Consider the following 25090-nt stretch of genomic DNA (forward strand, 5'->3'; position numbering starts at 1 on the left):
TGGGGCTTGGATCGCTCCTGCCACTTCTCACTACACCAGAGACCATTTTGAACACACCCTGGAAAGGTCTCTCGATTTTTCTGCGGCCAATCTAATTAGATCTGCGTCATTGTCTTTACATGACATCCGCTCGTCGATGAGCCTCGAGCCTTCAGCCTTGAGCTGTGAATATCATCATGCCCTCCGCTACATCGACATCCTCGACTGGCGGGGCAAGCGAAGCCGAGAAGCAATCGACGCTTCGCCATACAAACCTGGATTTGCACAATGGGGACTTGGAGGAGCCGTCGGGGCGGCACTCCGACGATTATGGAAATGCGAAGATTGATGCCATTCAGCAAAGGAATCCCGCGTTGAGGTTTCTTGCCAACCTTGAAAGTCGAATTGACCGTTTCGCAAAATTTGAGGCCATGGGCGTCGAAAGAGTTCCTGAAGACCAGCGCAAGCCCCCGCAAATACTCAATGTCCGTATTCAAGCATCGAATTGTGGCAGGCAAAGAAAATTCATGCCAGAAGCAATGTGGATGATGTAGCTAACAAAGTTTCCCAGATGATCTTCTTTTGGTTTTCTGTTTTATTCAGCCCGACAATGATCCAGATCGGTATTTTAGGCCCAGTCTTTGGCTTGTCAGTCAATACGGCCATGGTTCTCACCATATTCGCAACCCTCACCGGCTCGACTGTACCGGCCTTTACCGCCACGTTATCGCCAATGACAGGACTGCGACAAGTAGCAGTATCACGATACTCGTTGGGCCTTTGGGGCTCCAAGATTGCCGCAGTGTTAAACGTCGTTATCAATGTGGGCTACGCCACTATTGCCGCGATTCTTGGAGGCCAGCTGCTCCGTGCCGTTTCAGGAGGTGGTCTGGCATTGGTTGTTGGTATTGTCATTATTGTCGTCATTGCATTTGTAGTATCCTTTTTCGGCTACGGAATTATCCACCACTACGAAAGATATGCCTGGTTCTTTGCATTCATCCTCATTTGCGTTCTCTACGGACAGTCCGCCAAGTACTTCTCCCCGAACCCAGACGTCAGCTTGATTTCCGGGATTGACCTCAGTGGAGCATGTTTGTCCTACTTTGCCATTATTTTTGGCGTGTGTGCCTCATGGTGTCCCATTGCCGGAGACTACTATGTGCACTATCCGGCCAAAACCAGCAAATGGCTGGTATTTGGTTTAACATACATTGGTTTGACTGTGCCTACAATCTTTGTCGGAATCTTAGGGAATCTTTTTGGAGGAATTATTCTCACGAACAAGGCTCTATCCAACATCCACGACAGCGGCGGTACTGGGGGCCTGATTCTTGCTGTTATGTCGCCTCCAGATGCATGGGGCAAGTTTGCCTGCGTCTTCTTTGCTCTATCATTCCGTAAGTTTTCTCAGACGGAGATTTATTCTAATACTAACATCGACGGTATAGTCGGGGATACAATTGCCAATATCTACTCAAGCGCCTTGTGCATGCAACTTCTCGGCAAGCATTTCGTTGCTGTTCCTCGGTTCATTTGGTGCACCTTTCTGTGCCTAGTCACCTTTGCACTGGCATACGGCGGGCGCAATGTGCTAGAGCAAATCATCAACAACCTTCTTTCGATCCTTGGATACTGGACACTGGCATTTGCTGTGATTCTCTTCATTGAACATTTCTATTTCCGACCACAGATTGGAGGCTACGACTTGACCGCTTGGCAAGACCCGCAACGTCTACCACTGGGCTTGGCTGGGACCGGATCCCTACTAATTGGCATTGGGTTTTCTTTCCTAGGCATGTGCCAAACCTGGGTAAGTAGGATGACATAGAGCAACCCCATTCCTTGCAGTTGACTAAATGGTTGGTCTTTTAGTATGTTGCTCCCATTGCCAAGATGATTGGCAAGTTCGGGGGAGACGTGGGCGACGAGCTCACTCTGATCTCAGTGATGATTGCGTATCCAATCTTGAGAACGGTCGAGCTGAAATGGGTTGGACGATAGCCAGCACATGGTCGTGGCGCACGGTTGAATCGCCCTTCCGCAGCTGCCCTCTTTGGAAAAAGCACAATTTCCACCAAGGGCCCGGCATTTGGAGCTGAGTGGGCCAACCTGAAGTGGCTTGCCAAGAAGATATTCGGGAGATGAGCCACGGCCCGGGACTATCTGCCAGTCCCAGTGGAGCCCTTCTTACGTGGGTGGGATGGCATGAGGATGCTTGTTGACCCAGAAGGGAGGAGTTGTTCGGTGGTTCGGCGGTATATATCTGGCCTAAAGGCATGTCATTTTCATCTGCAAGAATGGTGGATATTGTGTATTATTTTGTTGGAGTTATGGAGGGCTACTTTGATGAATTTGCGGACTAAATATGAGAGGAATTGCTTGCTTGCAGCCGTATAGTTGATTAGTCACATTTGAGGACACGGCGGCAATGGAAAAACAAAAGGACCGTTTATACTCCGTACCATATGAATAATGTGCAGTTGAGGGCCATAGCGGCAATAATCATCATACACGGCTCACCCCACGGCCATATCAGCCCTTGCCGAATCAACACATTCGGTTTTTTGGCATGTCAATCCTGTCCTTGTACTCCGTACTCCGTACTTGCAGTGAGACCTTGAGATGCCCCGCATTACCCTTCCTGTAACCTGGTCGGGCAAACACCGAGTTGTCTCGTCCTGAGGACCCCTCATATTGATCCTCAGACTGCTCACATCACATCTCATCAGTCGGGTTGCTTTGAAGTGGAATGCTCAGACTACATGTCAATATACACATCTTCAATAAATGACAGCTAATTGGTAATAATCTAGCTAAATGGCTACAGCGGACCGATCTCACGCCTTCCACGGCATCATCATCCACTCCACCTCCCTCCACAGTCTGACCATCCTCGAGAATGCGCTGCTCGTCGTCAACCCCTCTGGCCAAATAGCCTCGCTCGAAGCTAGCATCCCTCCTGACCAAGTCCCAACCAAGCTCGCCTCGCTCAACCCCAGACCCGGGTGTCCCGTCACATACATGCCTCGTGGGCAGTTCCTCATCCCTGGCTTCGTGGACACGCACCACCACGCACCGCAATGGCTTCACCGCGGCCAGGGACAGGGCCTCCACATTCTCGAGTGGTTGGACCAAGTTGCCTTTCCGAACGAGGCGCGATTCCAGGACGCCTCCCACGCGGAGAGAGTCTACAGTGACGTCGTGTGCGGGATGCTGCGCCAGGGCGTAACAACAGCGAGTTACTATGGCTCCAAACACGGTGAGGCTACCAAGATTCTCGCGGATATCTGTCTATCACGAGGGCAAAGAGCTCTCGTCGGGAAGTGTAATATGAGTAGAAATGCACCAGACTACTACCGTGACAAGGATGAGGATGAATCTCTGCAAGTCACGCTCGATTGTATAAATCACATCAAAACAATCGATCCAAGAGGCGAACTGGTGCGACATGTGTTGACGCCACGATTCGCAATCTGCTGTGAGGCCAAACTTCTTTCTGGGCTGGGCGATATCGCCAAGAAGTATCCCGATATGCCTATCCAGACACACTTCAACGAGTCGGAGCAAGAAAAGAACGCAACGCTCACGCTCTTCCCGGAATTCACAAACGAGGCAGACCTCTACCAGCACTTCGGGCTGCTAAACGAGCGATCTATCCTCGCTCACTGCACCATCATGACGGACTACGAAACCAAGCGGCTAGCCCAACTGAAATGCGGCGTTGCGCATTGTCCTACCGCGAACATGACCATTGGAGGAGGCTTCATGGCTGCGCCCGTCAAGGAATTTCTACGCAACGGCATCAAAGTTGGCTTGGGCACCGATTCCGGCGGCGGGTACTCGAGCTCTATGCTCAATGCCATGCAGCACAGCCTCGTGGCGTCCTTTGCGCGAGACTATCTCGATACGAGAGACGGGAGGGCGGCCGTGTCGTTTGAGGAGGTTTTTCACATGGCGACCCTGGGAGGCGCCCAGGTCGTCGGGTTTGATGCCGAGGTTGGCAATTTTGAACAGGGCAAGGAGTTTGATGCGTTGGTGGTGGATGTGACGAGGGAGGCGGGCGGTGTTAATGCGCCGCTGGAGGATGATGATTCTGTGAGGACAATATTGGAAAAGTTTGTCATGACGGGGGATGATAGGAATATAAGAAGTGTGTTTGTCAAGGGAAGAAGGGTACATGGCGTGTGAACGGATATGCGAGGCTTGCAGGCCGAATCGCTGCAGCTCTAGACCCATTCGAAAAGCCATGGAAGGAGAAATAATTCAGCCATTATTACGACTCCATTGCATCTAGGCCGGGTATCTAAACGCCTAAAATAAACCAACTCCACGCCCATAAGTATCCAACGCCAGTAGTCTATTACTCTTCATCCTCTAGCCCATACGCTGCATCCATGTCGGGATCATCATCCTCGTATCCGCCGTCATACTCACCACCCGCAGCGCCACCGAATTCTTCACCTTCACCTTCACCATACTCTTCCTGCTCGTCATAATCCTGGTGATCCTCCTCTTCATCACCGGCAACACTTTCCTCTGGTTCTTCGTTTGCGTCGTCGGCTCCCAGAGTGCTGCCGGCAATACTCGTTTTGCGGCTGGTTGCAGCTGACCCGAGACCACCTGCATTCGGAATGTCAAAGATGCTGCGAATGGCTTCGTAATTAATACGTTTGGACCACGCCCTGTCCTTGGCCACGTTGATGGCGGCCTCGGCAGCAGAGCTCGCTGGGCTGGTCTGACCTTCGCCCATTCTGGCGCGCTTCCGACGGCGACGAGTCTGCTTAGGTCTGTCTGCCTCGACTTTTTTCCGAAACACCTTTTCTTGATGCTGCCGCAGCCAATCCTTGTTTTGGTTGACCCAGATGAGTTCTTTGATGCGGGCTTCGTCGGGCGATAAGAGACAATTGATCACTTCCGGGTCGTCAGCGAACTCATCCTCGGTGACGTCCGCTGCCATGGATACAATTTTCGATGGCCGCTGTTGAAGAGCCCAGTGGGAGTGAATAATGGCGCGTTGTTCCGCATTGGAATACGCAAGTGCGTGCTCGTAGGTAAGAGGGTCGTTGAACATTTCCTCAATTTGGCCTTCAAGCTCCCGCTCATCCTCCTCCCACTCGTCATTTATGGGGAGTTGCTGCTTCGCGTGACCCTTGCCTTTGTCGGAAGCCTGCCGCCCTCCATCCTGGTCTAATTCGTCGTCAATGGCGTCGCCAAACTCGTGCGCCAGCTTTTCCAAGTTTTCGGTTGTCTCTCCATCGCCCTGGTCCTCGTGGTCGTCATTGGTGCGTAGGTTTGGCATATTTTGCGGAATTTGTGAAGGCAGCGGTGGGATGATGAATCCGTCAGCGTCTCGACGGAATTTAATGGCCGGGGCCTTGGACAAATCCGCGCCGCCTTCTGTCATTCTTCTTTGGCGTAGGGCTGTTTCCACGCCGTTGCTAATCTGGTCACCCTGTTGGTCATTTCCAGTGCTATGTCGTTTTCTCTTTCGCGATTTCTCCTCCGCCGTTTTCCTGTACTCATCTGATTGTCGGTAAAACGACGGAGGATCGTGTGAACTTTCCAAAAAATCTTGCTTCAGGAAGTCCTCCACTGACATTTGACTTGACTCGGTAATGTTGAACTCTTGGAGGCGATTCTGGATGGTATGGTTGGTGACCTTGACGATGTAGACAACTTCGCGAACCGTTCGACGAAAGTTGTGCATTCGAGCAGCCATGAGCAAACAGGCGCCGCAAATACCTGATGGGCGACGGCCCATGACCATCCAATCTCTGCTCATTCGTTTGACCAGTCGGACGGCGTCCTCGGCAACCTTGGCGGTGTCTTGGTGAAACTCCATTTTGGTTGCAAATCGCCAGATAAGATCCTCGGGATACACAGGCATAAGGCCGTCATTACCAATAGGAACAACCTCGTTGAGCTTTTTGAAGATGCGACCTAATTTGAATACGTTGAGTTGAACCAGATCCGCAAGATCAATCAACATGACTTTACAAGGCGGCTCTGCACGGCATGCAGCGTAAAGACAGACTGCAGCGACACTGGCAAGTGTTCGGCCCTGAATGAAGTTGGCACCCGAGGCCAGTTTGAAAACCTGCGTGCCTGCAGTTACCAGACTCTCGCTCACGTTGAGCTGTTGGGCGTAACCTTGCATGAGGCCACGAGCCTCCCGAATACTCTTCTCTCGATCTTCTGTACCGCCAACTCGCCGAAAGGCAGGGCCCATACTACGGACACCGGCTTGATCGGCACCGATGAAGGAACCTTGGACGACTGCCGCGCCGGATGAAGTTTCGCCGAACTGGACCTCGGCGACAATATTGCTGTCATCAGCGACACGACCGCAAGTCTGACATGTGCCGTCGACTACATTCGGCTTCGGACAAGCCTTGTTGGGACATTGTTGACGGGCCGGTACGGCAACACTGCCGCCTCGGTTGGCCGATGAAGCCGCTGATTGTGAGAGTCCTGCAGCCTGGTGTTGACGACGTTCTTCACGCTCCCTCATCGCCCGGATGGCATTTGTTCGGGCAAATCGGGGCTTGGAAGGGCTACCGCCAGCGCCAGCCTTCCTATTAGGCGACAAAAATGAAGACATGTTGTCGATAATTGTGTAAGTGAATGTCTTGGAGGTGCGATAAGATAACGCGATGAGGTCCCTTGTCGTTCACAAATCCGTGAGAACACAAAGAAAATGTTCCAATGCTATGACCCTGTTCCCAATTGAGCCAGAGACCCGCGGCCTCCCGCTGAGAGCCAAAAATAGTCGTAGCAGAACTTGACGATGAATAGTAGAAGAAGGGTGTAAGAATGTAGATGAATATGCACTGTGACGACGTTGCTCACGGTTGCTTGAAGAAAACTGCAAAAAAAGAACGGTCGTGGGGCGATGTTGTTTGGTCGTTCAACGACGGATGGTCGAGTGGTCGAGTGGGGATCGGCGTGAGAAAACTTTTGCGTTCGAGTTCGAGGCGTGGCATGCGCAAAACAAGCCACAATGTTGAGTCACTCCCAACCTCAAGAGTTCGAACACGCTCTGGTGCTGGCGATTTTGCAGCACTGGAAGAGGTATTAATTGATGCGATTATGCCCGGAACGATGATGAGGAACTGAGTGCGGTTTTAATTAAATTACATTTTCAAATCTACCCCTGCCATGACTCCTTGTTCTCTCATCGCAGCCTGGCAAAGCAGAGGATGGCGTCCCCAAGCCTGGTTGCCACCGACCTCCATCACGTGATAACTATCGTGATGGCCTTTGGGTCCTAGGCTGTAGGGTTAGGGTTGTGGTGTCTCCAGTTCTGAGCTATCCATCACCTTCAGACTTCCAAAACACAGAACAAGACACCGTCTAGATATCCAATTGTTGTGAGTCCTCGGGAGTTTTCATCTTGAACCAATACTGCGCCAGCTGCACGCAGCCCTCACAGAAGCTTCCTAAGAACCACCCCCAGGAGATGGCGCAGTACTTGTTCCAACAAACACCACCAAAACAGCGGCATACGCAGCCGTTGTAGACAGGACCGTCTTTGGGTCATCCAACTTCCACGCCGCCAACAGGCCAGCTAAAAAGACAAATACTGATGTCGAAATAAGTGATACATACTTGGCATTCAGCACGGCCATGAGCCACATTGGCCCGACGAGAAAGATGCCTCCTACAATCGAAAATAGCACCCTCTGAAGAAATAACTGCGTTTTCTGCTTTCTCGTCGTCGCCATACGTGTGCCCCCGATGGCCCGTGGTTCCTTTTCAACGGGCGGCACAAAATTAAACTTGCGTCTTTTATCCTCGCCGTCAGCTGTTGCCCAGAGACCTTCCTTGCGCAATTCGGCCTCAGGTATGTCGAGTAGAGCGGCGTTCAGAATCGCAGCATCAACATGTTTTTCTGTGCCTACCAGGAACGGATCGTCTATGCCTCTATGGATGCAGGTACGGATGTAGTCGTTGTCTCTGGTTGCGGCAACTTTAAGCTGTGAATCAGCATGTGCGAGCAGATGTAGCACAGCATAGATGCCCGAAATGGTCTGCTACTTACTGTATTCTTTAAGAAGGTCTTCCCAGTCAGTTGAACATTCTTTGTAGTAGTGCATTCGCAGGATTTGGTGGGCAAGCTTCATCTGAAGACGTCGCATTCGCATTCGGTTCAGAGCAGCCAGGCTCACCCTTACGTTTACCTTGAGCTTCTTGTCTTTTTTCTGCTCACGCCCCAGCGGATCCAAACCAAATATCCTGTATGGTTGTACCACGGGTAAGAAAACTAGGCTCACTAGTCGGGACGGTTTGTCAAGGGAATGCGGGAGTGCTCACTTGAGGAATCGAGACGCGGGTGCCGGTGCTGCTGTTGGCTTGATGACATCGAAGAGGTCATTCTTGAAATGATCTATCAAGAATTTATCGAGTGCAGCGTCTTCTGCCTCGGTAACCCCTTTTACTCCTAGACGGACGTCAGTCTCTTTCGATACCAAGATGGTGTTTGAGAGTTTAGAGTATAGCAGTAGCTGACGCGCCTTTATCCGCTGGTAATGTTCCCGCCCGAAGAGGGATATCATATTCTTGCTCGTGTGCTGGAACACCATTCGTGTTTATTTGACGTCTTTCGTTTTGACGATCTACATCATCATCAACACTCATTCATCTTTCCGGGGGATCGAGCTGCAACAATGTGTTACTTACTCTCAGTTGCTGGCAAAGTGCCCGAGCGACGCGGCATCTCATTGCCTAGGTCTACCATCGAAGAAGCCCGAGTAACATTCTGATCTCTCTCGGCTGAATCCGGCAATCTGGCTGTCCCTACACTTGTCACACTATTCGATGTATTCACGCGAACACCCACCGGCGTCCCGGGAAGTTCATAACTATGCCTGGGACCTGCAACATGAGTCGAGCCAGCTGCTGTGCCTGGCCTGGTTGAAGGATTGCTGTTTCCATGCTTGTCGCCTTGGATGTTGTAAGGTCCCATCCCAGGAACGGCGATGTCCCCATCCCCAAGAGGGAGGTCATTCAGCCTGGCGCCAGGCTCATTTACCGGAGTAGCTGTATGGTAAAATGGTTAGACACTGGGCAAAGCTCAAGAGGAGTCAATTAGAAACATACCTCGCTCATTTTGTTCAATTGCGGCTGCTTCAATATCGCCATCCATTGCACCACACGAGGAGAATGCCGTGAAGGAGTCAAGGACACTCAACTCACATTTTCAACGCGCCACGCCAAAATATGGCTGCAGGATTCCATGTCACCATACCACAACCACTTGAGGCTGATCAGCGCCCATTCAGCTGACGGGCCGAACCGTCTGGTGAATGTCAGTCTAGTCAGTATGAGTGACCCCGCACATTCGCCTGGCTCATTGAATCAATCTCACCAGGGTTTCAGCTCGTGGCAATAGTGCCGGATAAGGGCTTGAGAACGGCTAGGTTGATCAGCTCGTGATGAGAATAAAAGTATTTCGATGAGTGGTTTGCAATTTGAAACTGCCACGTTACCGCATTCCCGCCCATTTTCTTGCTTCACGTACCCCGTACACTCTGTGGTCAAAAGTACTTGCTCACATGCAAGTATACACTCCTACATCTCGATATATGTTAGCATACACTGCGATGTGAGATACGCCAGACGAGTTTACATACTTCTCGCCTCTCACTGTATCTCCGACATCACATCTCCCACAAACACCAACCAAGACTGTCCTTGTGCACCTCGCTGTGTCCTTCCAAAATGGCCTACGCATCCGATGTAACGTCATCAGAGATCCGCCTAGATTTCTTCTACGACCTCCAACAGAGAGAATTCATCATCCGCTTCGAGTCTCGCAGCCAGACAGCGGCGTACCAAACCAAAAATAACGAGGCGCGCATCTTTGATGACCGCAGGTACGAGGCTTGGCTCCCAATGACTCGAGAAATGCGATACCTGCGAAGCAGTTCCCTCGGCATGGCAGTGGTATTTGACTCTGAGGACACGGCCAAGAAATGGCGAGATAAGTCTGTTTTAGGTGATCTGGTGACATTTGATCGGGGTGTTCATGGTGTCTTTTTCAACAGGAGCTGGACTCAGGCGAAGTTGAGGGAGAGAATTGGCGACTTTAGACAGAGTTTGGTTGTACCGTATCCGACTGGAGATGGAGTTACTCGTCCTGTTTCACGGGAAGGGCGCCCAACGCCAGAGAGGACTGGCATTGATGTGGGAGTTATAGATGTTGCAGCAACGAGACAGAGCGAGCGTGCAGTCTGGTGAGAAGCGGCGGGTACAGTCTGCGGTTAGATGTATTTGCCCATGTCCAAGTATACACTAACACATTCCAATATTTCCCAATATGTCCTTGCTCACACCGCGATATGCGCCTACATCCAAGTATACAATAACACATTCCAATATGTGCTAGCATGAACGGCGATATGCGATGTATTTCCCGTTTTTAAATACTCTGGACTTTCCTTTGTATCTGTGGTCCTCCGTCGCAACAGACAATAGGACTGGTTGGCTATCTGGCGAAGAAATTTGAGGCAGACTGTGATGGATCATGGCGAGGCGCAGTTGTTACGAATACGGCATGTTTACATATATACAGAGAAATATTTGGATACCAACAAATAAAATTGCCAAATTATAATATCTCGATGCTACGTTTGTGTACGAGTTGGAAAGGTTTAGTTGCAACTAAGACACCATTTTTCAACAACTCACTTCCAATTCACTTCAAAATCAGTAAAAGTCGCCTCCATCTTACCCTCAGTATCCTTGTACGGCCTCGCAATCGCCGCCGCAACTTCCACCTCCCAACCCGCACCCGCCGCCGTCCCAAACGGCCACGTAATCTCCCTCAAGGGCGTCTTGTCGCCATCATCCGTGACATGGTACACCCACAGCGTCATGCCCAACTCATCGTCACTCCGCTCAGCAGAGATGGTCACCGGGCGGGAGGCGTTGCGGATCTCCTTGCCACACGGCGCATCGGAGACGCTCCAGTCGGAGTAGTTGTCCGTGCAGACGGTAGAGAGGCGGGGCGCGTCGTTGAAGAGCTCGATGCCCGACTTGATCCATTTCCTGTCGGACCCGTTGGTGAACTTGAAGAGGATGCCCGCCTGGTCGAATTGGTGGGTGTAGGTGGCGAGGAAGGTTATGGTTGCGGATTTGAAGCTGAGGGTTGGCCCTTTGGAGTGGACTCTGTAGGGGGCTGTTGATTGTTAGCTGTGATACTTGATACTCTTGAGAAATTGTACGATGCGAATGACGCAATGTGTGAAAGGGGTGGTTACCTGTGAAGACATCATGAGTGGGAGGCTTCTTCCAGATGTCGGTGTTGGCAGCAGCCGCAAAGGTAATAGGCAGTTGCATTTCGCAAAGTTTAACTGGGTGTAAAATTGTTTAAATGTAAGTTTCTGGATATCAAATGATTTCCGGTCAAGAAAACCCGGCTGGGACGAGTGCTTTATATACGTCTGTTGTGAGAAGGCGATGCTGAGAACGTGGGGGCGGTCGTCCCATCAGCACTTGACTTCTCCATCGCGGAGTCTCGGCCAAGCTCAGAAGTGGTGTCACACTGCAGTGGTAAATAGTCTCATGTCGTCACAGGTCAAAATAAACTTATTAGCTCACGTCTGGATAGTCATCTACGAATCGGCTACGTGCACCGGATCCACGGGCCTCAGTTCCTAGTCCACGAAACACTGGGCGACGTGTTCTTGGATATTGATGGAAAGTGCTATTATTAATGACTTTTATGGAGTTTATGGGGAAGCCAGTATCGAAATGGTTACTCCGCAGGGCAAAGACAGTGCGATGACTGTCAACGGTGGGTCGATCGGCCTGAAGGAATCTCGGCGAGACGAATTTGGCAATTGAAGAGTGTAATGAATTGAGACGTAAACTGATGACAAACTTCAGATGATCAGGTTTGAAGGATTGAGGGTTTGAAATGTAGCCGTTGTATTTCGAGTCAGAGCTGACTTGTGAGCAGTGAAGGCACTTTCCAAATCCTAGGAGTCAGCAGGGCTCTATTCTAATTGGCAAGTAACTGGCAATACACATATGCAACAAGTTGCGGAGGTTTGCGTCGCAAAGTATACAACTCGGTGACGCAAATAACAGAGGTGAGACAACTATGTGCCACGAAGCCTATGTCTCGACTCTTGAACAAGGTCACATTATGCCCGTGCAAGTCAACTCGACGGACCGCATTCAAGTAAGTAATTATTAGATAGCTCTGTAAATAGACACCATTGACTTTCCATGCCAAATATTTACAAGGAGCACTCCCACCAGCAAACTACCCCACACCAACCCCTTCAAACCTCCCCATTTCGCAGCCCAAAGATCAGCAAAATAGTAACTCCTCGGCCGCCACTCTCCAGTCCCTCCCTTGGGGAACACGCTCGTCATGTTCTTGAGATACGTTGACGACAGTTTCCACAGTGGCCTGGGCTCCATTCTCTGCGACGACGCATCTATATGCGGCGTCGCTGACGATACTTTCTGCCTCTGCAACTCCTTCATCACCCGAATCATGACTGTTGCAGCGCAGTTCGCCCCCAGCGTCCACGAGTTCTCGGCATACCCAAATGAAAAGACTAGGTTAGGTACATCCTGCAGCATGCATTGCTTCCATGCAAACTTGTCAATTAGATGGACAGGCTCATCGTTGACACTGAACTGGATGTCTCCTCCGAATTTCAGTTGTATTCCCGTCGCTGCGACGATAACATCCGCCGTCAAAACTTGTCCCGACTTGAGAACAATGCTATCTTGCGTCACTGTATCAATATGGTCCGTCACGATACTTGCTTGCCGGGACCTAAACGCGGCAAACAGATCTCCGTCCATAACCACACAAAGTCGCTGGTCCCAGGGTCCATAGCGCGGCTGAAAGTGTGTATTCCAATCCAGATCCTTGGGGAGGAGTCTCGCCGTCAGGAAGCGCAAAACGCCACCCGCCAGCGTTGGCAGGTTTCTACACATAAACAGCAGAATTTGAACCTGGATCATCCAGCGGTACCGGTTCAATCGGCGCGCCATTCTGTCCGGGAAGATGGCTCGAATGACGCTGGCTATTCTGCCGTACTGGTTCAAGGGGAAGTACCACGTCGGACTACGTTGAAGCATAGTCACATGCTTGACTTGCTTGGCGACAGCGGGCACAATGGAAACAGCTGTCGCGCCGCTGCCAATAATGACCATCTCCTTGTTGGTGTAGTCGTAGTCTTGGGGCCAGTGCTGCGGGTTGATTAGTTTGCCGGTGAAGTTGTCGATGCCGGGAATGACCGAGTGAAGTGGTTGCTTATAGTCGTAGTATCCGGTGCCGAGGAAGATGAACCGACTGCGAAAGAATTGCGGTTCGACTATTTTACCAGATGAGTCGGTGTTGTTGCTGCCCGCCTGTTGGGCCATGACTTCCCAGCATTTCTGGTTTGTGTTCCAGTTTGCGGAGATGACTTTGTGCTGATAGCGGATGTGTTTGTCGATTCCGGCTTCTTGCGCCGACTCAATCATGTATTGCTTGATCTTTGCGCCCGCAGCAAGCGACTCCTTGCCCGGCCATGGATTCCAGCCAAAGCTGAAGGTGAAGATGTCCGAGTCGGATCTGATTCCGGGGTATCGCCAGACGTCCCAGGTCCCACCGATGGTGTCGCGACTCTCGAATATCGCGTACGATGTGTTTGGGGGTGCCTCATTTTGAATGCGATACGCGGCGTTGATGCCAGAAACACCTGCTCCGATGATAATTACATCAAAGTCCAGGCCGTTGGACGAAAAGTCCGACTTGGTGTCCATGGTTTTCGCTGGAGAGCTATGGTAGACGACGCGACAGCATGTGTGTCCTGGCTGTTTGTGTCCTGGACGTGCTTCATATCTGTGGCAACATGGGATAAGGTTTGCTAAATATCCGCTTCAGGGATCCAATTCTACTTTCAGCTCCTCACCCGACTCGCAGCACATGCCAGAAACATTGCTTTTATGCAACCCGACCAGGCTGGACAGCCGAGCTAGGTTACTATTTGCCGTTGTGGTATTAGTTACCCCAACCCCTAAACAGTCAAGACACGGGAATGCAACCAAAATGGTCGAGATGCATTCTTGTCTTGACTCCTCCGCGAATTATATCACACGACAGTGTTGGGAACCTTGGGACGGCACACACTTGGCTCCACTTCCCCTCCATTTCGGTCGGGAAGGTGAACCTTGCTTCATATCGGGCCGCGAGCTAAAAGCCATTTTGCCGAAGTTGGGGGTGCGTTGTGGAAATTTGATCTCGTCACATCAAAAATAGAGGAGAGGTCACCGGAAAGTTGCCGTTGCTTCTCCGAATGTTTGTTGGATGCTAGAGAATGTGGCGTTTATTGAGTTATTGGAAATATAAACTTTTGCAACTCTCAACTCTTTTTCTATCTTCGAATACTCTTGCGGCTTACGGAGTACAAGCACACCAAGATCTCCAACTGCAAGGAACAAACCAGCCTAAAGGAACAAGAGCACAGACACACACCCCAGCTAGGAGTAGAAAATCCAAACTCCATGAGGATCAGTCCCCTCTGGTTCTACATGCAAAGTCTAATTTTGCACGGCTGTTTCTCCGCGGTCGGCACTCAGTACTTGGCCTTGGGCCAACCAGGAATATCCTGGAACCAACGACTCCTGTACATCTGGCCAGAAAACTTCATAGGGCTCTGCAGCTTGCCACCAGAGACACGATTGACCTGGTACCCCTGGGCCGGACCCTGCCACGGCGCCTGCACGTAGATGAAGTCGCCGTTGGATGCCAAGCTCACGCTCTTGATGTCGGACTGAGAAATGCGATGGCCATTCTTGCCGACGCGGTTGTCGATAGGCGCGAACCCTGGAACGTACTTGTTGACGACGTCTTGACCGTGCTCAATCTTACGTGTTGCCAAGTCGAAAACGTATAGGTCCAAATCCGTGGCCACAAGAAGCTTGCGCTGGTTAGGGATGCCGGTGACATCGTGGGAACCTTCTGACCATTCCGCCCAATCCTGATGGCTGGAGCCGTCCCATTCAGTCGTCAGTTGGTAGCCAGGACTGAGGTGGTACGAGATTGTAGGTGATGTCTGACCGAACAGGCCCTTCTTGTCATCCCATTTGTACGCACTCAGTTGCGGTTTCGAGCCAGCATGTTCCGGGTTTCCGTCGTTTCCAGCCGCCCAGAGAGTGATGTCCTGGCGATCCCAGATGAGACCGTGGACCGCGACAGTGCCTGTGAGAATTTGGACGGGCTGGATGTCGTCCTTAAGCCCTGCTGCCAGGTCGTAGATCCGGATGCTGTCTTTCGAGTTGGCGTCGTCGGTGGTGGCGACAGCTACCTTGTGGCCTGGAAGCAGCTCTGCCGTGTGACTGTTCCTCATGCTGGGCAAGATGCACTTTCCAAACGTAATCTTGCCGTCGCTGGATTCCCCCGGATGGTGATTGATCATGACGACGGCGCCGTGGTAGATGGCGAGGATGCTTCTGCCGTTGGCTGCCCATTTGACTTCAGGCATCCAGTATGCGTCCCAAGTTAAGCACTTTTGTAGCTGGTTTGAGACTCCTTGCGCAATGGCGTTTGCCGCGGTCCATTTCCAGCTGGGCTTGCCGTTGACATCGTGAACCACAATGGCGGCTGGGCTGCCCGATGATGAATCCTGCATGACGCCGGTGACGATGTCGGGGCTGGCTGCTCTTTCGACGAGCTGGTTCACGGGGTTAGCCTGTACCGACATTAGTTGTGCGGCACCTCCTAGGAGGCAAGTTGGAAGTGAGAATCGCATGTTTCTGTATATATGTTTCTTTGTACTTGGCTGCGGTTGATGTAGTACAGGCGTTTCCGCGATCTCAGATGAGGAGAAACAGTCCAGACATTGTGGTGTCTCGCTCGCCTCTATTTATACTTGACATGGGAGAGAGCTCGTATACAGTGCTACGCTGCCCGTTCTGTAATTACCCAAGTCTATGGAAGGAGAAACGGTCTGCATCGCTTCCATGGTGGCCATGTAGCCCAGTACGAGGAGGATTTCGGCAAATACCAGTAAGAGACTAGAGTCTCCGAACAGTCGTACGAGCTCGCCGGATGAGGTCGCGTGGTCTTGCAAAATCTTCCACGAATGTCTATCTGGTTCTTTGAGCCAAAGGAGTTTAACTACTTCATGCCATTTAGCACATTTCCTTATAAGAGTCTTGTTTGATGTATTGGCTTGGATAATAGGAAAGATGGGGCATCAACCCTATCAAACACGTCTGCTTAGACCTCTTCTCATTTTGCAGCAAGTGAGACCCTGGCAAAGCTATAACATGACACAAAATGAGTTTGTGCCTTTTCAAGTTGTGATTTCTTTCAAAAATGTAACAAAATGCAAATTAAAGAAACTCGCCAACTGACAAGATTTAGAGTAGAGTGTACAGCAGCCCATCCAAACCTGGCCAAAATGAAGCCCAATCGCCATACTATATTCCACTTACCCAAAGGACTAAATATACATCCACCACAAATAGTAAGCTATTTCTTGCCCATCACGGCCATCACCTCAGCCGCCGCTCTCAGCCCAGAACACACAGCTCCCTCCATATACCCGCTCCAACTAGTTGACGTTTCCGTTCCAGCCCAGTGAACACGTCCAATTGGTTTCCGAACCCATTCTCCTAAACTGGTCCACGTCCCAGGCAAGGGAACGCCAACGGGACACCCGCCTGACCATTTTTCATTCATCATGCTGTGAATGGACAAACGAGTTGGCTTGCCGCCCTCGCTGCCGAAACCACTTCCTAGTTCTTGTAAGACGATCTTTTCTCTCTGCTGTTGCGTCATTTCCAGAAACGCGAGTGCCTTGGACGCGGCTATAAACCCAATAACCATGCCATACTCTCCGTCAATAGGTGAAACGTCATTCATAAGTCCAATGTATCCATCTGGACTGACGACTTCCCCACGAAGTCCCATTTCTCGCCAAAATGGCTTCGAGTACGTCGCCATGATCTTCCAGTATTTGCCCATTGGCATACTCTCAAGGAGCTTAACTTTCTGGGTGGGTAGAGGTGGTGTAAAGTCCACTTTGAGGATAATCGGTGGTGGTGTAGCGAAAATAACACGGTTTGCTGTATAAACACCCTTTGCTGTCTTCACTACAACATGCTCATCCTCATCTTGATGATCAACCGCCGTGACAGGTTCTTCCAGATGCACCGCCCCTGAGCCAAGTTGCTTCTGGATACAATTCGCGACTGCTTGTCCACCGCCCACCATGAGCTGCATCTGCGCACCTTGATCATTCGTCGACAAGACGGTGAGACTGACTCCAGCTTTACAATACCAAAGGGCATGCAGCATACTAACCTGCGAAATATCCGCACCCCAAATCAGTTCAAACGGAAGTCGCATGATATCCTTGCCGCTGCGTGTCCAGGACTTAAGGCGCACCCATTCTGCCAGCGTCTGGTGATCTAGTTTCTTTGCGTTTTCTGTTTTCCATGGCTCCTCGAGGTTGACTTTGGCGGACATGTTCTCAAACGTCTTTAATACGCGACCTGCGTCTATGAGCCCCCATATTGGCAGGGGAGGTAATAAATCAGACGAGTATTTCTTTGTCTGGCCTTTATACCGAAATACACTCTTTCCTTGGAGTGGGACGTCATATGTGCGAATGTCATATTCTGATGCTAGTTTGTACATGTTGGGTTGCTGGACGCCGAGGAACATGGCGCCGTAGTCTTCGTATGTTCCGTCGTCGAGGTGTTTTGTCCATGCTCGACCGCCGACGCGATCACGCGCTTCCAAGACGAGGATTGACTTGCCATTTTCAGAGAGCGCTTTTGCAGCTGAGAGACCGGCATATCCGGCGCCGACGATGATGCAGTCGTATGTGTTGGTGGGCATTAGAGACAACGTGGGGTGTGGGTGAGTGTTTGGCTGACGTGAGGAATAAGAGTTGTAGATTTCTTGAAGGGACGGGGAGCTGAGGTTAAATGGGAGAAATGTCTAGTTATATATTCATCTGCCTGTGCCTAATATTTTGGGCGCCACAGTCTTGTAAGCTGGCTGATGCTAATCTGGCGTTTTCCCCAGCTTACGGGACGCGTAGATCTTATCTAGCCGCAATCTAAGCAGCTTGGCAGTGCCTCACAAAATTGCCTGGTTTTCGTACTTGACGCACGACGATTTGCTCGACTTAAGTGGAATGTGGTCATGTTACAAATTACGAGGATGCCGTCTAAAACATGCAAGATATTACACATGTCGAATCAGACCCCAAGTCTCCCGCACTGAAGCTTGGTCACACTACAAGATGGATATCGAAAGGCCATGTTTCCTCATGACGAATTCTAGCCCATGAGGCCCCCACGCTCGCGGATCGTCATCCTCCCAGAGCTTCTCGAGAGCCACCTTTATAAGAGATAGGTGTCTCATCTGGAATCTTGAATTGACCAGCCCGGCTGCCAACTCACGTCGCCATCCCTCATCTTCTAAACACGATCCAGCAACAACTATCGCCCAGAGGGTGTTTGAGGAGGCCGGCAGCCCTTCCAGCCGTTCCGACAATTCCACAACAGCGGCTACATGGCTTTCTACCGACCGTCGAACGCTTGGCGATGGGGGAGATGAGCCCAACGGCGCAACCAGAGTGTATATGTGCAGACCATGGCGGAGACATTCTGCCGCCATGGCTTGTTGTTCATGTTCAACCAAGCGATCATGGTTCACGGATGTTGGTTCGCTTGGAGGTTGCAGGATTTCGTCACCTTCCAACGTCCAGCCACTGATTCTGCCGGACAGGTCATCAAGAGCAGCTTCAAATTCTGTGCCAGGAGCGCCAATGCCGGCTTGCTCTTCTGCCAGTCGCCAAGTGTGTAGGCTTTTCGCCACGGGTATGAGTTCGAAAAGCCCACGACAGCCAGCGAAAATGGCCCCATTGGACGACAAGGTCTGGCTGAGCAAGCAACACGAGTTTGCGACTTGGTCGGGAACGGCATTAGGTGAGTTAAACGCATGAGATGGCAAGATCACATTGCTGAAAGCGAGGTACAGTAGCACCTCGAGTGATAAAGCTACGGTCTCGTCCGTCGGATCATTTGGACTCGGAGCTTTCGCTCTGTGGCTCTCGGACAGGCGATGAAACAGTTGGCTGAGGGCTGCAAGGTGCATGGACAAGGCTGAAGTCGGTGATCCAGCTAGAACCTGCAATCAGTGTTAGTTCCGGCGTTATACGGTTTGCCTTGGGGACGATGATATTGAACCGAAATGACTATACCTCATAGTGGCACAGAAAGGCCAACGTTAGTAACAGTGGAGAAATGGTATCTGTGTTCTTGAAGTCCGCAACGGCGATTGTGTTTTGCACACTTCGAATGACTTGTAGATAGTGCTTCCGCATTGACGCTTCAACACGCGTCGCATCATCGCCGGAGGGCAGCTTGTATGACAGGTGAGCACCACTTAAAGCCAAGACAATATGCATTAAAGTCGGATCCCAGCAAGCTTTGGGGACAACACAGGTCAAGAATGGGTTGACAATTGGTGTTCCCGTTGCGAGTATGGCGGCTGTTTCGGTTACGTAGTGTTGTAAGAGACGGCTTGAATCGCACGTCAAGTCATAAGCAGGGTTGCCATACTTGAATGACGGAGAGACAAGAGTCAAGGGATTTGCATTCTGACGATTAGATAGACCGTATTGTGCAGACTTTGGGGTATACCCTTGTGTCTGTGCCTGCCGTTGATCTTGAACTCCAGCCGATGTCGTCTCTGGCCATTCACAGGGAACCTTGCTCTTGAGGCATGACGAGCAATGTGGTCGTGTCTCGTCGCATTTCTTCTTGCGTCTGCGGCACATCAGGCAACCTGACTTGGTGCGAGAGTGTCTTAATCGGAATTTGGTCGGATAAGGAGCACCTGTCCGAGTCGCCGCTCCTTGTGAAACCTCAACTTGGGCTTGCATCTTGTTGTTGTGATGCAATGGTTGGGCTGTGTTTGGCTGGTCGTGGCGTCTGTATGTCTCGTGGATTTCTGAATGTGTGAACTTCAACTTCCCAGGCGTGCACGGTTATCTACGCGCATTCTTGTTGACGCTTGAACATGGACGGTTACCGTCCGTCGAAAGAAGGCCATCTGTCAAATCGACGGAAAGCAATGCAAGCAAGTCTGAGAAGATGGATGATGGACTGTAAGCTCAGTCGTCATCACGTCGACGATGTCAGTGGACGGATGGATATCAGCTCTTATCTAAGCGACGAAGCTTCTTATCTAGCCGTGGCCAATCCCATCAATTGATCTCCAGTCATCCAGCCAGTCCAGGCTCAAGACATCGCTGGTTGTGTGGGCCCCACATGCAGCTTTAGTGGCTACATGTGCTGCAAGTCACTGGAGGGCTGAGATACTTCTGTGCTGCCTGGCGTTCAAATGTTTGGGGAAGCTTCAATGTTCGTCTGTCATCCCACACACCAGACCAGACAGCATCATCCAGTCTGACGCGACAAGGCAGCAAACACCAGTTCCGACGAATGAGTTCCATCATCATCATCAACAGGCTCGGGACTTACCGAAACCAATCATTACCGTGCCAGACCAATCGTCAATGCTGGTCAATTGTCACCCTCCACCTTCACCAGGCCCCAAGTTACATCGCACAGCTCCAGCTGCCACACGTCAAGTCTCGATGGGGAAATACCCTGCGACACCAACACATTGTCTCTGGCATCCTCATGCCAAAATGACCCAGACGCCCACGAGACATAAGCGGTAGGGACATTCTTCGAATTTTCGAGAACATTCGAGGTACGCCTACTATTCCAACGAACAACCTTGGACATCGATATATGGAGACGTCTGGGATATATATATTTGTGTTTACACTGACAGATGTCGTCTTGTTTTGTAGCATGAAAGTGCCATCATCATCTCATGCAGTGTTCTTTTTACTCACCCGGCACTACTTCATTTACTTTTAATTACACCATAAGATGGCAGACTACGCAAACATCCCGCCCAATGCAACTCTCAATGTCCATCCGTTCAAAGCACACGTCGACGAGGCCAAGTTGCAACACTTCAGGCAATTGCTGGAGTTATCTCCAATTGGCCCCGCGGTATTTGAGAACACCAATGCCGGAAACAAGTTTGGAATCAAGAGAGATTGGCTTGTAAATGCCAAAAATGTCTGGTTAAATGACTTTGACTGGCGAAAACACGAAGATCGCATCAATTCCTACCCCAACTTCCAGACAACGGTCCAAGACTCTGAGGGTAACTCGATCGATGTTCACTTCCTGGCTCTGTTTTCTGAAAAGAAAGATGCCGTTCCAATAGCTTTCTTCCACGGCTGGCCGGGTTCAGTCTGCGATTTCATTGACATGCTGGACCTCATTAAGCAAAAGTACTCACCCGCGGATTTGCCTTATCATGTCATTGTGCCCTCGCTTCCCGGCTACGCCTACTCTTCCAGCCTTCCTCTGGACGTTGATTACGGTATTGACCTGGCAGCAGGGGCGATGCATAATCTGATGCTTGGGTTGGGCTTCGGCTCTGGCTACCTGGTTCAAGGTGGTGACGTCGGCAGCTTCGTGAGTCGAATGCTCGCGTTGCAGCAGGACGCGTGCAAGGGAATGCACGTCACACAGATGGGCACGCCGCCACTAGACAAGAATCCTCCCATGTCCGATGACGAAAAGCTAGCGGTGCACAAGGCCACCGAGTTCATGGATACAGCGAATGGATTTGCGCTGGAGCAGGGCCAGCGGCCAGCAACTATTGGTCTTGCGTTGAGTGCCAGTCCGTTGGCGCTGCTTAGTTGGTAAGTATGATGCCAAACCTACTGAACTCACCAGTATCACTTTGAGCTATTGGGGTAGTCGCTAACATGGAGTGCAGGATTGGAGAGAAGCTTCTTGCGTGGACCGACGACGATGTCCCACTCGACAAGATCCTCGAAAGTGTTACATTGTATTGGATGACGGATACATTTCCTCGAGCCATGTATCACAACCGCGGAGTACGTTGCACCCTTTTGCGCACTTCAAAGATACGCACTAACAATGCTCTGTAGCTGGGCAATGCGCACGACAAGCCCAAGATTGCGAGAACGAGTGTCGTAAGTTTTATACACAACAGCCCAACCCTTGGGCAAACAAACAGGAGCTAACCTCTATTAGTTCTCAAAATTAACGGCGATTCAACTCCCATACGTCGATAAACCATGTGGCTACTCTTTGTTTGCCAATGAGATTGTCCCCGTACCAAAAAGCTGGGCGGAAAAGAGCTGCAATCTTGTGACATTCAATAAACACGACGCAGGCGGCCATTTTGCGGTAAGTGAGCTGTGGGTGCAAGCATGAATATTTTCTAACTTTGTGCAGGCCATGGAAAAGCCACATGAGCTACTTGCTGATGTGGAGGAGTATATCAAGGTGGCTTGGAGGGTTGGCGACTCGGCGTCTGGAGAGTGAGATTGCCATGTAAAATGACATGGAGTGAGATGGAACGAAGTCGTGGGATGTCGCGGGTCTATATACTCTCAACTGGCTTGTCAGATTGAACAGTGGAGCAGGACAAGGATTCCCAGGCAAACATGACGGATGTGGAGAGATCGCACAGGCTAGATCTAGCGAAGTACCAGGAGTTCAAAGATACTTTTACACAAGTCACTGGTATTGACTGTGATCCTGTCCGTCATGAGACTTTTATGCCCAACGACACGCATGGAGCACCGTGAGACCAAGGCAGAAGTTATTACTTGAATTCCATGGAATCGCATCACCCTGCAAAAGTGAAGTTATATTCATACATTCTCATGTTTCTTCAGTACCCTCCGATGCCTGCCACTCACACGCCCGGAGCAACATCCCAATTATCGACGTTCCATCCTGACATTCACACCGGACAGCCTCAAAAACCAACCATTCTTCACTGTCCACTCCTTCTCCGGATCAACAAGCTCAAGCTTGTATCTCTGCACAAGCGTCGAAATGACCTTGTATATTTCCAGATTTGCAATGTGCCTCCCACCGCACATACGGCTGCCGGCTCCAAACGTAATATCCGCGTTATTCATTCCGTGAAGCCGTTCATTGTACTTCTCGACGCTCTCTTTAGGGCCTTGCAGCCAGCGCTCTGGTCTAAAGACTTCACTGTCTTCGCCAAAGGGACTGGTCCGATTAACAATATACGGGTTCATTCCTACCATGAATCCCTCTGGGACGAAACTGCCGTCTGGCAAGTGAAGACCAGAGGATGGCACGTAGCGCTCGAGCGGCATCCCGACTGCAGGGTGAAGTCTCATTGCCTCACGTATCACGGCATCCAAGTAGGGTAGCTCACGAGCTTCTTTGTACGATATCGGTCGATCTGTTGGTAATTTGGCGCTTAGAACCTCATTTTCTAAACGTTGCCACACTTTGGGATGCTTGAGACCCAGGTATACCGTCGCTGTTAGGGTGATGGCGGTTGTATCGGCGCCTGCAATGAGGTTTATAAGAAGATAGCTAATTTCTTTAGCATCAGTTTGCTAGCATCTAGGGAGATATGTGGGATTGGTTACGAAGAGCAACTCTCACGAGTTACCTTGGAACCGGAATGCACACTCACCTCTGAAGTTGCCCCGAAGTGACTATATCCTGGTGCGACTTTTGCGCCTCGATAAACCCGTCCAGGAAATCAGGATTCGCAACATCGTGTATATGCCCATCCTTTCCAGCCAGTCTGTTCTCGAGACGTTCCCGCGCAATTGTATTTGCCGTCGTGAATGGTGCTTTGGAAAGGAGCTTCAAGATGGGATTTTGGGCGACCGCAAAGTCCAAAACTGGGATCTGTCCAACAGTGGCAAGATAATTCATGGCCATCTCAGAGTCCGCTAGTGAACCGTCAAAGTCGTAACCGTGCTTCATGTAGCCGAAGGGCTGGCTGAAGGTGATGTCGCCAACAACGTCCCAACAATCTAGTATGTCTGTCAGCGTTTGTTTCTGGCTAACCGGAAAAAAATTGTCATCAGTTACTAACAGTATAGGAACCATTGATCCAACTCGCATGATTTTCCTTTGTTTTGGCCTTCAATAAAGCGAGTTTCGAGTTCTTCCCACAGCTGAGAGATTGCGTTGTCGACATGTTTCTCGATACCCAGGGCATAAGACATGGAGTATAATTTGCCAATTGGTCGTCTGACTCTAGCATGCTCTTTTCTATCTGAAATGCCGAATATGTTGTATGTGACTTTGCCGGTCCATGATCTTGTTGAACCACCATGGTAGAATTCAGTCTAAATACGTATCTTTGTCAACAATATTCCACGGGTCGTGCTTTTGCAAAGAAAATAGTGTAATGGCTGTTGAGGGCCTTGATTTGATGGGAGATTTCATTGGCCACTTTGAAGGCTTGTTGGCGCAAATTGTCTAGTCAACACTACTTACTTTCTCCCAGTCATTCTCAAACTTATAAATCGTCTTAATCAGTGAAGGGTCTGAAAGACTGAGCAGATTCGGCCCAATGCGAACCACTGGACCGTATTTACGGTGCAGTTCGTCAACTACCAAATGAGAGTTGAGTTTCAGTACATGGTAGAATCTCCACAGGTTTGTCCAACCTGTCACAACGTTTGTTCATTAGCTACTGGCAACTACGCAAGCTTTGAATTTCGTAGTTCACGCTTCTTATAGAATTTTTCGTACCTGCAAGATATGGTCCTGGATATTTTCTCAATGGTGATGTTGAGTATGTCCACACTCTCCCAATGGCCCACGCCAAGACAACAAGGGCCACAACCTCTATCAGTCCATAACGGGGCTGGAGAGCACCTCTCAGCGTGTCCAATATCCCCGCAAGCATAATCTGAAACTGATGAGCAAATGGCTTTGATCCCGTCAAGCAAAGTATTACGTGTGGCCGACTGTGACTGGTGTGACTGTGACAGAACTTGAGAATGCGCATGAGATGCGGGACTCTTGGAAATACCAAACACCATCAAGCCAATGAAGCTCGGCAGAGACCGGACACGGCACACTCCTTGGCTATGAGTTCCTTGCATCATTGCTTTCGGACCAACGAACCTGTTTCGAAATTCTTCGGTCCATGGTGAGGAGACAGAATATCCCAGACAGGGGACTTGCGGCGGGCCGCTGGTCCTAGTTGGAGTGCTAATACTAC

General features: G+C 50.5%; 11 protein-coding genes across 11 annotated transcripts; 4 read left to right on the forward strand and 7 right to left on the reverse strand.

Annotated features, from left to right (window-relative positions):
- Positions 1-176: 176 nt before the first annotated feature.
- On the forward strand, positions 177-1983 carry VFPPC_10264 (nucleoside transporter; the record flags this gene model as incomplete). The annotated part of the gene is made up of 4 exons (XM_018288661.1): positions 177-464; positions 551-1379; positions 1431-1792; positions 1855-1983. 4 exons carry the CDS (start codon positions 177-179, stop codon positions 1981-1983), a joined length of 1608 nt encoding a protein of 535 aa, XP_018137291.1.
- An 816-nt stretch (positions 1984-2799) lies between these two features.
- On the forward strand, positions 2800-4170 carry VFPPC_10263 (amidohydrolase family domain-containing protein; the record flags this gene model as incomplete). The annotated part of the gene is made up of 1 exon (XM_018288660.1): positions 2800-4170. The coding sequence occupies one exon, from the start codon at positions 2800-2802 to the stop codon at positions 4168-4170; it is 1371 nt and encodes a 456-aa protein (XP_018137290.1).
- A 172-nt stretch (positions 4171-4342) lies between these two features.
- On the reverse strand, positions 4343-6583 carry VFPPC_10262 (transcription factor TFIIB; the record flags this gene model as incomplete). Its single annotated transcript, XM_018288659.1, has 1 exon — positions 4343-6583. The coding sequence occupies one exon, from the start codon at positions 6581-6583 to the stop codon at positions 4343-4345; it is 2241 nt and encodes a 746-aa protein (XP_018137289.1).
- An 838-nt stretch (positions 6584-7421) lies between these two features.
- Positions 7422-9127, reverse strand: VFPPC_14741 (hypothetical protein; the record flags this gene model as incomplete). Its single annotated transcript, XM_018292509.1, has 5 exons — positions 7422-7951; positions 8024-8217; positions 8296-8422; positions 8662-9021; positions 9082-9127. 5 exons carry the CDS (start codon positions 9125-9127, stop codon positions 7422-7424), a joined length of 1257 nt encoding a protein of 418 aa, XP_018137288.1.
- Positions 9128-9702: 575 nt separating this feature from the next.
- VFPPC_10261 (hypothetical protein) lies at positions 9703-10221 on the forward strand (the record flags this gene model as incomplete). The annotated part of the gene is made up of 1 exon (XM_018288658.1): positions 9703-10221. One exon carries the CDS (start codon positions 9703-9705, stop codon positions 10219-10221), a length of 519 nt encoding a protein of 172 aa, XP_018137287.1.
- Positions 10222-10667: 446 nt separating this feature from the next.
- Positions 10668-13755, reverse strand: VFPPC_10259 (flavin-binding monooxygenase; the record flags this gene model as incomplete). Its single annotated transcript, XM_018288657.1, has 3 exons — positions 10668-11161; positions 11244-11336; positions 12279-13755. 3 exons carry the CDS (start codon positions 13753-13755, stop codon positions 10668-10670), a joined length of 2064 nt encoding a protein of 687 aa, XP_018137286.1.
- An 812-nt stretch (positions 13756-14567) lies between these two features.
- On the reverse strand, positions 14568-15743 carry VFPPC_10258 (hypothetical protein; the record flags this gene model as incomplete). The annotated part of the gene is made up of 1 exon (XM_018288656.1): positions 14568-15743. One exon carries the CDS (start codon positions 15741-15743, stop codon positions 14568-14570), a length of 1176 nt encoding a protein of 391 aa, XP_018137285.1.
- Positions 15744-16468: 725 nt separating this feature from the next.
- On the reverse strand, positions 16469-17842 carry VFPPC_10257 (amine oxidase protein; the record flags this gene model as incomplete). Its single annotated transcript, XM_018288655.1, has 1 exon — positions 16469-17842. One exon carries the CDS (start codon positions 17840-17842, stop codon positions 16469-16471), a length of 1374 nt encoding a protein of 457 aa, XP_018137284.1.
- Positions 17843-18244: 402 nt separating this feature from the next.
- On the reverse strand, positions 18245-19898 carry VFPPC_10256 (fungal specific transcription factor domain-containing protein; the record flags this gene model as incomplete). The annotated part of the gene is made up of 2 exons (XM_018288654.1): positions 18245-19141; positions 19215-19898. The coding sequence occupies 2 exons, from the start codon at positions 19896-19898 to the stop codon at positions 18245-18247; spliced, it is 1581 nt and encodes a 526-aa protein (XP_018137283.1).
- Positions 19899-20919: 1021 nt separating this feature from the next.
- On the forward strand, positions 20920-22401 carry VFPPC_14740 (epoxide hydrolase 1; the record flags this gene model as incomplete). Its single annotated transcript, XM_018292508.1, has 5 exons — positions 20920-21749; positions 21827-21947; positions 22002-22046; positions 22108-22263; positions 22312-22401. 5 exons carry the CDS (start codon positions 20920-20922, stop codon positions 22399-22401), a joined length of 1242 nt encoding a protein of 413 aa, XP_018137282.1.
- A 401-nt stretch (positions 22402-22802) lies between these two features.
- Positions 22803-25017, reverse strand: VFPPC_10255 (benzoate 4-monooxygenase cytochrome P450; the record flags this gene model as incomplete). The annotated part of the gene is made up of 6 exons (XM_022428702.1): positions 22803-23436; positions 23540-23888; positions 23951-24206; positions 24358-24530; positions 24616-24775; positions 24994-25017. The coding sequence occupies 6 exons, from the start codon at positions 25015-25017 to the stop codon at positions 22803-22805; spliced, it is 1596 nt and encodes a 531-aa protein (XP_022284011.1).
- Positions 25018-25090: the final 73 nt, after the last annotated feature.

Source organism: Pochonia chlamydosporia, assembly GCF_001653235.2.
Source record: "Pochonia chlamydosporia 170 chromosome Unknown PCv3seq00010, whole genome shotgun sequence".
Lineage (NCBI taxonomy): Eukaryota > Fungi > Ascomycota > Sordariomycetes > Hypocreales > Clavicipitaceae > Pochonia > Pochonia chlamydosporia.